This window comes from Pelecanus crispus, chromosome Z (assembly GCF_030463565.1).
Source record: "Pelecanus crispus isolate bPelCri1 chromosome Z, bPelCri1.pri, whole genome shotgun sequence".
NCBI lineage: Eukaryota > Metazoa > Chordata > Aves > Pelecaniformes > Pelecanidae > Pelecanus > Pelecanus crispus.
In genome coordinates, this window is record NC_134676.1 from 14,343,672 (window position 1) to 14,356,232 (window position 12,561).

The 12,561-nt window shown below is 37.3% G+C and overlaps 1 protein-coding gene across 1 annotated transcript in view; it reads left to right on the forward strand.

Annotated features, from left to right (window-relative positions):
* Window positions 1-12,561, forward strand: part of SPEF2 (sperm flagellar 2) — a 68,886-nt gene that overhangs the window by 25,913 nt on the left and 30,412 nt on the right. The window contains 8 exon segments of the mRNA XM_075726260.1: window positions 1,213-1,432; window positions 1,898-2,028; window positions 2,247-2,325; window positions 5,000-5,073; window positions 5,878-5,981; window positions 6,876-7,123; window positions 8,852-8,960; window positions 10,713-10,870. Coding sequence (XP_075582375.1) covers window positions 1,213-1,432; window positions 1,898-2,028; window positions 2,247-2,325; window positions 5,000-5,073; window positions 5,878-5,981; window positions 6,876-7,123; window positions 8,852-8,960; window positions 10,713-10,870 — 1,123 coding nt within the window.

The window sequence follows — 12,561 nt, forward strand, 5'->3', positions numbered from 1 at the left end:
TTAGGTTGAAAGGGATGTGCAGGTCATTTATGTCAACCTCTTTGCTCAAAGCAGGGCCAGCTCCTGAGTCAGATAAGGTTGCTCAGCACCCTGTCTGGTCAGCTTTCAAGTATTTGCAAGGATAGACATTGCACAGATTCTCTGTGCAACCTGTTCCTGTACCTAATCACTCTCACTGTGAACATTTTTTTTTCTTCATTTTTTTTCCTAGTTGGAATTTCTCTTGCTGAAACATTTGACTTTGCCTCTCAACCCTTCATTGTGCACCCCAAATGAGGTGACAATCTAGAATCTAATAGGGAATATCATTAGTCCACATATCTTCCAAACAGCTGTTTGGTAGCCTGCAACCAAACAATAATTAATACAGGACTAGTATTATCCTGCATACTAAAATGTTCTCTTTTACCTTGTCATAGCATAAATTGCACATCAGGACTTTCCTAGTGTCATAAGATCCAATACTGGTACAGTATATATTGGAGTGGCAAAAGCAAAATTCTGTGTTCAGTTCTTCTGACTACATCCTTCCTTTCTCTTCTTTCTTCTAATGTGATTGTCAGTAACAGTATCTTTACTAGCAAAACCTCATTAAGCTGTATGCTGGTAACTCATACCACTGATAAATTTATATTGGTCTCAGAGTAGATGAACTGAAAGTTTTTACTCAGTATTTCCTTCCCTTAATATTGTTTGAATTATATGGTGGTTTGTTTGTTTTGGGTTGTTGGGTTTTTGTTTTTTTCTCTCTATTGAATGTGTGTTAGAATATATATATTCTAAATCGTTGTCTGTAAAAATTTTTGAAGATTTATGTGTGATACTGGCCAATAATGTTGCCCAGTTTTTAGAATGCTGAGTATCAGGATACTGGGCTTCTATTCCAAAAGTCGCTACTGATTCATTCTGTGGTATTGGTGAAATTATTTTTCATGTTTGTGGAATTAAAAAAAGTGATTCTAGGAATCTGTGAAAATGGTTGTAGGGGTACTTGTCTCTCTCAACTAGGTATTAGTGAATATCAATAAATGCTTAATAATTATGACATAATTATAGCTTTTAACAAGGGTCTAGTCTAAAAAATATTTTATTATTTAGTACTATTCAGATTTGGTTATTGGATGTATTGTGTTTGTGTATAAATACATATATCAGGAAAGATGAAGGACAAGGCATATTGACAAATTGTTTGGTAATCTGTCATTTATACAGAGTATGACAGGGGAATGGTGCCCAACTGAAGAGAACAGTGAAAACAAACCTCCTCTTAATAATAACATATTGGGTCATGTGCTTCGTAGACTGATGGAGATTTTCTGTCCTCCAAAACCTAAATCTTCAATACCTGTATTTCCTCCATTTCCTATCAAGGGATGTATTTTGGGAAAACTTTTTAGTGGAAAAACTACCTGTGTAAAGTTTCTTGAAAAAGGTAGAGATTTTTTTTTTTTCCCCCTAAAATTCTTCAAAATGCTTATTTGCATTAAAATCTCACTCTTACAACAAAGGTCATTTGGGCAAATCCTTGCATTATGAATCGTTGAACCTGAGATGCCTATGTATTTTGCGGGGGTTGGTTGCAAGTCATTCATTCATTATCTTCCAAAATAAGATTAAAAACACCTGAACTTGAATAGTGTTAATATAGTATTACTTCTGCATTGGGAATTTGAAAATGCTTTTGTCAAACTTCTCTGGGGGTGTTTGTTATAGAAGAGACTAGCAAGATAGCTATGTGATTGTGGATACACACTGTGCAGGGGTTACAGAGGAGAGACAGTGGAAACAACTTACATCAAAAGCCCAATTAAAAGCATTAATTTAATTGCCAGTAATAGCCTCTTTATATGTATGCTCAACTCAAACTGTAAAATTATCTAATTTTTTTGTGTATTAGCTTGCAATATTCAGGTACTATCTGTTGATACTCTGGTTCAGGAGGCCATCCAAGCTTTTCTTAAAAGTGAAACGAAAAGTGAACACAACATGATTCCGCAAGAAGCAGAGAGTTCTGGGGAACAAAATGAGGTAAGCATTTTCATTAATTTTGGGTTTGGCTCCCACAGAGAGATGAGAATGAAATAAATAAGGAAGAAAGCATATTGTTTCAATTTTTTACTCAATTTCAAACTTAATTCTAATTTTTGACTTACAAGACTTCAAGAGTCAGCTTGAATTGACAGGCTTGTTTTTCCTGTAATATGTAGTTTCCTTTCTAATCCCTTTCCTTTCATAATTGATACAAGGTCCAGAAGAACTTATCAAAATCACCACTGAAATTGCTGAAGAAACTCCAAACAGAAACACCTATCAATGGAACCAAAGGTGTGTGTATATATTTTATTTATATATGTATATATATATTTATCAAATTAAATTTTTATTCTTATCTTATTAGATTTAAATGAAAATTCCCCTTTCTCTTTTGCATTTGAAGTAGTATCCATGACATCTGAGTTTTCACAGTAGTTTCCATTATGAATTTCCTGTTTCCACACTTTCCTAGTGTCTGGAAGCAGCAAGTGTAGGCTGCTCCGTGAAGGAAGGTGAGCTGGGTGATGAGGGCAATAGCAAAGCAGGAAGCACCAACATTCACCAACAAAGAGTGAGGATATTGACTGAAGCCAGGGTCACTATCAGGTCCAGAGACATTGGTCAGTGTGAGCCTCAGTCTGGTGATAACCCAGCAATTCTGCGAATGAAGCAAGTCTGAGGTCAAGCCAGGAACTCAAGTCAGCAGGTGTGGATGAGGCTCAGAATCAAGGAGACAAGATGCAGGGTGCAGACATGGCTACTACACAGCTGTAATGTACCACAGGCAGTGTCCAGGATGAGAGCTTCAGCTTAAAAGCAGCTTCCCAAGGAAGGAAGGGCAAGCCCTCACCTCCCCTCACTTTACCTTTCTTTACAACAGATCTTATCAACAAAGGAACTGACACTGGGCTCAGCCACCCAAACTCAAAATCACAGAATGATTGAGGGTGGAAGGGGCCTCTGGAAATCATCTAGTCCAATCCTCCTCCTCAAAGCAGTATCAGTACTGCAGGTTGTTCAGGAAAATGTTCAGTTGGATGCTGAACATCTGCAAGGATGGAAACTCCACAACCTTACTGAGCAACATGTTCCAATATTCTGTAACCCTTACAGTTAACATTTTTATGTTCAAATGGAATTTCCTGTGTTTCAGTTTGTGTCTGTTGCCTTTTGTCATTTTACTTGGCACCACTAAGAAGAGTCTGTCTCTGTTTTCTTTACTTGTTTTCTTTACTCCCCTCCCCACCCCAGATATTTCTATATATTGATAAGATTCACCTCAGGCCTTCTCTTCTCCAGGCTGAACAGTCTCTCCTCTCAGCCTTTACTCATATGCCAAATACTCCCTTAACTTAGTAATCATCAGGGCCTTTCTCTGGGCTTGCTCCAATACCTCCATGTCTTTCTTGCACTGGGGACTCCCAAACTGGACACAGCACTCCAGATGTGGTCTCACCACTGCCATATCTTCTTAATGTGGTCCAGGATGCTGTGGCCTTCTTTGCTGCAACGGCACACTGCTGGCTCATGGTCAACTTGTTCTCCTCCAGGGCCTCCAGGCCCTTCTCTGCAAAGCTGCTTTCAAGTCAGTTGGCCCCCAGCTGGTGCCATGAAGGCATGGGGGTTTCCTCACCAGAAGCAGGTCCCTTTGCTGAACTTCATGAGATTCCTGTAGGCCTTTTCTCCGGCCCGTCAAGGTCCCTCTGAAGGGCAGCACAACCATCTGGTGTATCCACCACTCCTTGCAATTTTGTATCGTCTACAAACTTGCCGAGGGTGCACTCTGTCTCATCATGCAGGTTGTTAAGGAAAAACAGATTTGGTCTTAGAATCAGCACTTGGGCTACGCCACTAATCACTGACCGCCAGCTGTACTTCATACTGCTGATCACAACCCCTTGAGCCCAGCAGTTCGGCCAGTTTTCAGTCCACCTCACCATCCACTTACCTAGTCCGTACTTCATCAGTTTGTCTATGAGAATGTTAAGGAAGACAGTGTCAGAAGTCAACATAAACAGCATATGCTGATCTTCTCTCACCACTGAGCCTGCCACCTCCTTGTAGAAGGTTGTCAGGTTAGTCGGGCATGATTTCCACTTCATAAATCCATGCTGACAAGTCCAAATCATCATCTTGTCTGTAAGGTAACTTGGAAGTGGTTTCCATGCTTATTTGTTCCATCAGTTCCTAGGGACTGAGGTGAGGCTGACTGGCTTGTACATCCCCAATTCCTCCTTCTTGCTTTCCTTGAAGAGAGGAGTGGCAGTTGCATTCTTCTAGTCCTAGGAATCTCCCCCAGTGACCAGGACCTTTCAAAGATCATTGAGAGTGGCCTAGCAATGGCATCGGCCAGGTCCCTCAGCACAGGCGGGTATATGCCATCAGGTCCCACGGACTTGTGTATTTCTAGTCTATTTAAATGTTCCTTAAGCTGATCCCCCTCCACCAAGGGTAAATCTTCCTTGCTGCACACTTTCCTGCTTGTCTCAGGGGCGTGGGATACCTCGGTCTTTTGCATGTCTCTCTCAGCAGGCCCACGTTTTGCCTAGCCTTCCTTTTGCTGTCAAGATACCTGTAAAAGCCCGTTTTGTTGCCCTTCTGACTAGACATAAGACAAGGCCTTTTCCCCATAAGAACCATCAAGCATTGAAAAAAACTGCCTGGAGCAGTTGTGTAGTCTCCATCCTTGGAGGTTTTCGAGATCACACTGGGTAAACAACTGAGCAACCTGATCTGACCTTTTAACTGATGCCACTTTGATCAGAAGGTTGAACTTGAACTGGGTGACCTCCAGAAGTTGCTTCCAACCTGAATTAATCAATGATCGTATGATTCTAACAATTGTATATAACTTCTGTATTGATTTGTTCAAAGAACAATAATGGGCATATACTTCTATTATTTATCTATAGTAACAAATATTATAGTAATAGAATTGTCAAACTTTATAATGTACCTATTTTAGGCAATTGTCCTGTCAAAAAGGATCCATCTGGGCAAGAATTTAAATCATATAACAGTCAGGATGGCCTATCCAAGGTTTGTAATCCAATTTTAGCTTCTACTTTATAAAGATGCATTCATTAAAATGGTTAAATTACTTAAATGGTGACACCCTTTCATCATTTTGAGTTAATTTATTGACCTCACTGCAAGCATTTTCTGTATGAAATACAAACAGAGTTTATTATGACAATCTATTCCTGTGTATGTTGATTAGAGTTGTACATATTGTTAAAAGTTCTATATCTTCTTGTTAATTCTCACATTTGTGTAAGATATGGTACTTTCTATGTAATTTCTGAGTTAGCAAAATTGTATTCCTGATCTTGCTGCTGCCAAGCAGATCATTTGTCTCATGACGAGGTTTATTTTCTTTATGTTCAAAAATACTTAATTCTCCAATGGTCTCTGACTTTATTACTCACTGGAAAATACTTAAAAAACTAAGATATAAAAGAATCCCTATAGAACCAATGAAGTTAAATGCTGCTGTAGGAATCCATTGCTGTACTTATGGTAGTGAAAATCAGAATAAGCTTAGAACAAGGACACTTAATTTTTTGGCATTCATATCCTTTGTTTCTCGACCTTGTTTCTGTCTGGCATTTTCATGGGTATAATGATTGATATCAGTTGGACATTTCAATTAAATGAGGCCTTTTTTACATCAGTTGAAACTATTTCTCCTTAATAGGTAACAATAAATATTAAATATAAATAAATAACACAACAAATATTAAATTTAAATAAATAACATATATAAGTAGAATCATACTCTTTTTAACAGTGAATGCTGTGAACATTCTGAGCATATTAGTCTTATGTTGCACTCTTCCACAGCTATCTGTACGTGCCCAGCTTGGCGCCGCATCACAGAAATTGTTGAAGAAAGGAAAAAGTATTCCCGATGAATTACTAATTGACATCCTATTGGAAGCCATTAAGTATGAAATTGTATAGCTTTTTTTCCTCAGTTATTTAGAACATAATTATGCAGACTGTAGTCCAGATTCAGCCATATCTCTTTATTAAGGTATTTTTTGAACACTGGAGTCTTCTACTTGGAAAATGGAGCTAATTAGTAAAGTTAGTTAATGCTCATTTTATGCTAGCAGTAGAATGCTAGCAGTAGAATCTAGCTCTAAATTATGCAGACATTATTGTACACTACTGAAGGTAAGTAAAAATATTTGTGACTATATAAACAACTAAAAATACATGTGACTACCACATAGCCATTAAATAAACTAATGTCTCTATTTTGTTTATTAGCTGGAAGCTATTCAGCACATGCTAGTATTTTTTCTTTTACATTTTGTGAAATGCATAATCCTAGCATTCGTACTTCAGCAGTTAGGTTACTTATTTTTGTCTACTCTTGTTTGACAGAAAATTGTCTTAACTACCCTGATGTGCAATTAGCACTTAAGTTCCCACATGAATATAATTTAAGTTATATTACTCCCATTACTATATTTTAAAGTTACGAAACAGATTTTGCTATTTGTTACTTCAGTGCAAAAATTAGTAAACAGTGAAATTACACCTCTGATCATAGTCTGTATAGAGAGTGTTTTTGAAAAATTTATTTATCAAGACAGCAAAAATTGTTTTGTTTTTGCTTTTTTTCACTTTTAGTTAGGCTTGATGTTATTTTTCTGATTTAAAATCCATTGCTTTATAGTTTAAGTTTTAATTATGTCTGTCATATTCTGTATTAATCAGGATATTTAATATACTGAATTCGGAATGAAAGACTGCTAGGGCAAGATGTTCTTTAGGTGTTATGATTGTGCTGTCAATTCACTGTATAATTCTGGTTCTTCATTTACTTTTAGCCAGACACCCCCAGAAAAGGGGTGGATTGTGGATGGGTTTCCAATGACAATTTATCAGGCCAAGCTATTTGAAAAAGCCTATACAGGGATTGATCCAGAAGCAAAAGATGCAAATTCTGGAAAGCTCTCACTCGTTACAGATCCCAGAGCCCCTAACAAGCCTCCTGTTACCTCACCTGCATTTGACGTTTCTGTATTATTGGATATTTCAGACACTGTGGTACTGAAACGTGTGGCTAACTTGAAGTGTAAGTTTCCAACTACATTTGACAAAGTAAAATGACAAGCAGATTTTGATGTATAGGGAATGTAAAGATTGTTATAATACTGAAATGACTAAATTGTGAGTACTTTGCAACATAATAGTGAGTTGCATATTTTAATTAAAAATACTAAATTATGTCATATTTTCCTCTGAAAATATGGAATTAGAAATTGTTTAGATTTCTTCATTTGTAAGGCCCCTTTTAACTTTAGCTGTCTAAAAGTACATGACTAGGTATAAATAACACATTAATCCCAAACATTATTTATCATATATACCTGTAAGTTGTACTTACTGGAGCAAAAGACCATTACTGCACAATTTCTCTACATCTCACAATATCACTTTTATTAGTTGTGTGTTATTGCATTGAATGCTTCCAGATTATTTCAAATACTTTTATTTGTTTCAATCAAAGGCAGATCAGAAGTGTACGAGTGCATGTGTATACACTTGTTTGTATTTGTACTGATTTCTCTCTGGAGCTGAGATAGCACAGTGGCTGGTGTTAGATATCACATAAAACAGCAGCTGGAAAAAACAAAAGTTACAACAGATGCAAAAATATGCCTCATTACAAATGAGTATGTGTAAATAGTATTTTTCTCTGGGAGACATATTTGGAAATGGATGAAGGAAATGGTAAACCAAAGGATGTCCTAACATTCATTCCCTGGGAGTGCCAACATTAATTCCGTATTGATTACTGCCTTTGTCTTTTCTTCAGTTAGACAGCGAACAATCAGAAATTATGAATTTTGGCCAACAAAGGCAAAGGCACCAAAGGCTTTTTGAGGGCTGTTTCACTTCCAGACCACACATTTTTAATTGCCCTTACTCACCTTGGTGAAACATAAGTTCTTTTCATTAATATGTCCCATATGGTCCCAATTATAAGGAGATTCCTCTTCATTGTTTTCACCGCAGCACTTAACATGGCACATGGCTTGAATTAAAGCACCATTTACTTTAGCTTTTATGTATAGGTAGGAGTGAGGATGAAGCAAAATCATTAGAGCTTCTGCTAACGATGCAGTGAAGATAAATGTATAGACACTTGAAATTCTTGTTAATTTAAAGACCTTGTGTTGCCAAAACACTTTGAAAATGTGATAATATATAATCTCAGAAATCCAAACAGAATTTATTTCATAAGATGTAATGTGGTGATAGGAAGAATCAAAAGAACAATTAAAAATCAGAAATCTATAAGGGGTTTTTAAATTTAGAGAAGACTCAGGGAGAGAGAATACCTGGTCTTCCAATACAGTGGAATATCTGCCTATTGTTGTGAAAAGGAGTAGTTACTTCAAGGAAGATTCAGATTAGACTGGGAAAATACCTTCTAACTGTTAGAATAGGTGAGCCTGAAATAGTCCACCCACAGGAATGCTCCTTCTGTAGAACTGGAGATTTCTATGACTGCAAAGCTTCCATCAGGAAATGTTAGTGCTGTAATTGGCTATGCATTTAAACAGAGGTAGAGTCAAGACACTGTCTTCAGGCCCTTTCCAGTTTAGTTTTATATTTCTGTGATTTTCTCTGACTTTTCCTTTCTTTTAGGAAGTTTGGTACCCAATTTTTAAATCAAGAAATGTAAAATCAAGGAATACTGACATTTTTCTTTTAATAATTATCTTACTTTGGGTGAATAACTACCTGCGTAACTGCCTTTTTCAATATATGCTCATATATGCTGTTTTCCACACAGCAGACAAATCAAAGTCATCTCAAACTGAACAGGAGAACAACAATCAAAATTCAGATGCTGAAATCCTAGAAGAGAAGATTGACTTATCCAGGGATCAGGTGATACATAGGTGTGTTATATGAAGTTCAAAAAGGTTACTTCAGCCAGCTGTTTAGGCATGTAATTAACCTGAATCTCATATGTGATCCGTGATAGTACTGACATGCCTAATGTTAAGAATTTACTTAGGAGTTTCTCTCATGTGGAACCTAAAGAGTACTTTCATTTTTGGCACAATAATAATCCTAGAAGATAAGAATTTTTATGTTTTGCTTTTCCAAGGTATTTTTCCAAAGAGAATTTCTTTTTCAGATATATATTGTATGAACCATATGTATACATATACGTATATATGTGTATCTATGCATACATATATCTGAGGTATGTCACACATCATGTGACTGCCCTTAAGTGAAATGAACTTGATTTGAGTTACAGATTTTCTAAAATGGTATCTTCCACTTTTACATTTATAAAAAACATAACTTTTGTATTTCTTAGTGAATCATTATCTGTTTAACTTTACATAAAGAGCAAAACCAAGAACAAGTTTTGTTTCTAAATATTTGATACTATTAACTATTTCAGACTATTATATTATTATTACTGTTTTAGTTGTGGTATAAGAAAGTAGGCTTACCTTGTGACAAGAAAGAGCAAGACTAGTTAACAGCAGGACTTTGAAAATCTTCCTGTGTTGAAAATGAAGGGGTTGATGTTCATGGAATATTATTTTGCAAAAAAATACTGCCTGGGTTTGTTTTAGTATTTGTTTTAGTATTTAAGTGGATGGTCTGCTTTTTCTTTTGTGTATTAATTTTGGAAAATGTTTTATTTTCCATTACTTAGATATTGAGTGTGCCCTCTGTAAGTTTGCAGACGACACCAAATTGGGTGGGAGTGTCGATCTGCTCGAGGGTAGGATGGCCCTGCAGAGGGACCTGGACAGGCTGGATCGATGGGCCGTGGCCAACTGTATGAGGTTCAACAAGGCCAAGTGCCAGGTCCTGCACTTCGGTCACAACAACCCCATGCAATGCTACAGGCTTGGGGAAGAGTGGCTGGGAAGCTGCCTGGCCAAAAAGGACCTGGGGGTGTTGGTAGATAGCTGGCTGAACATGAGCCAGCAGTGTGCCCAGGTGGCCAAGAAGGCCAACAGCATCCTGGCTTGTATCAGGAATGCTGCGGCCAGCAGGAGCAGGGAGGTGATTGTCCCCCTGTACTCGGTGCTGGTGAGGCCGCACCTGGAATAGTGTGTCCAGTTTTGGGCCCCTCAGTACAAGAAAGACATTGAGGTGCTGGAGCGTGTTCAGAGAAGGGCAACAAGGCTGGTGAAGGGTCTGGAGAACAAGTCTTATGAGGAGGGGCTGAGGGAACTGGGGTTGTTCAGCTTGGAGAAGAGGAGGCTGAGGGGAGACCTTATCGCTCTCTACAACTGCCTGAAAGGAGGCTGTAGTGAGGTGGGTGTTGGTCTCTTCTCCCAAGTAGCTAGCGATAGGACAAGAGGGAATGGGCTCAAGCTGCACCAGGGGAGGTTTAGGTTGGAAATTAGGAAAAATTTCTTTACGGAAAGGGTGGTCAAGAATTGGAACAGGCTGCCCAGAGAGGTGGTGGAGTGACCATCCCTGGAAGTGTTCAAAAAACGGGTAGATGTGGCACTTCGGGATATGGTTTAGTCTAGTCTACCTTGATTGGTTTAGGTGGGCTTGGTAGTGTAGGTTAATGGTTGGACTGGATGATCTTGAAGGTCTTTTCCAACCTAGATGATTCTATGATTCTATGATTCTATGATTAATTTTATACATTAATATGATTTTTGTAGAATTTCAGGCTTTCTAGACACATGGCCAAAATTAGAGAAATGGTTTTCAGTCCACCAAAATGTTCTAGTGAAAGTCAATGCAGAGACAGAAGAAAGTCTCATGTGTGAAACAGTGAAGGAAATTATAATGGAAGGAATTGCCAAAAACCAGAATAGAAGTAAGTTTTCCTGTTCTTACTTTTTACAATTCAGTAAGAAAAGACTTTGTTCTTTATAAGTAATACTAATAATTACTATATAAAACTATATGGAAACATACATTTTCACTGGTCCTGCAAGACTTTGGGGATGTGTAAGTTAGTGATAACTGCACCAGAACTTTGAAGTTTTCTGTTGTGTTTTTACCTTTTCAGAGGGTATGGACCAATTTCACATAATTGTAAAGATCATCTGAGAAAAAGTTTTAAAATGTTTAAAAGAAAGTGTCAATTGGATTTATTTAAATTCCATGAAGTAAATGATTACTAAATTCAGTCCTTTCTTCCTGGTTTAAATATTACAGCTAACATCTTCACCGTAAGAGAGACTAACTTGCCATTATCAATGTATATTCATTTATCAGCAGTAGCTTAAAAATGTGGATAACTTGGAGTGGTTTTGAGGTGTTTTGCTGCATCTTTAGTCCATTTTTCCTCTTAATCATTCAAAAGGAAAGGATCATTTGAAAATAAGAAAGGAAAAAAGATGTAGCATCCAGGGGAAAAGATGCATCAAGTAAACCAGGATTAGTAGACTTCTGAAAAAACAGTGTTTTTCTTCATAATTATTACAAGAAAGTCCTGATGTGTCTTCTACTACCAACAACAACAAAAAAAAAGTGTTAGCTTGAAAAGCGCTCTTAACAGTAAAAGTTTAGACCACTACTCCTGCACAAGGTTCCCAGTTCACTAAAAGTTCTTGGAAATATCACACCTGACAGAAAACTGGATGAAGTGTTTTCAAAGAATTACCTGGTTGGAACTGGGGTTTTTTATGTGCTTGATATAATTCATAGCCCTGCTGGAGTCAATGGCAAAACTCCTATTGATGCAAATGGAGTTGGGATTTTTTGGTTAGAACCCAGCTATCTTGTAGAAGTACTGTAAGGACTATTTACTCCCTATGGACAAATAATTCCTGAGGTCAGTTAATAATGTTTTATTTCATATTTATGTTGAGAGATTCCAAGCTGTCCTTCGGTATTAGGTTTATATAAGCAGAACAGAGGTATGAGAATTTATATTAACTAGTCAGACATCAGTAGCGTTCTGGGAGTAACATGGTAAAGCGAAATCCAGAGACTGGTTCTCAAAATATTTAGCAGAAGCTGAAGTAGTTGGAATATTTCCTGTGGCCAACAGTTTTGTTCTTTTTATAAACTTAAATCAGGAGAATGATAGCAGTTTTTCTATTGAAGCACCCAGCAAGACAGTGTTTTTCAGAGGCAGATTTGTCACACTTAAAGTGAAACAAAACACATCTATTCCTTAAATTTTAAGCTTCTTTCAAACAAAAAGACAAGACTGTTACAACAGTGGTTTAATGCAAGGCTTTTTGTTTTCTTTGAATATTTTCAAATCCAATGCAAAACTGGCCAGAATTCATGCGTGATTCTGAGCAGTTAATTAATGTTAACTTAAAAATCTAGTTGTTGTAGGATCCTTCTGTGGTCACTGAGGAGACGCTGATACCTTTCCAGAGGTCATTTCAGATCCTAGGGTTGAATCATACTCTGAAGCTGCTAACTACATTCAGTATTACTTTGCTATACTATAGGTTAGCAGGGTTAGTTTTTCACTTGGTGTTTTCTCTAACACATGATCTTTTCTGTCTTTTTCTTTTTTCGCATCCATCATCTTTCATACTTCTC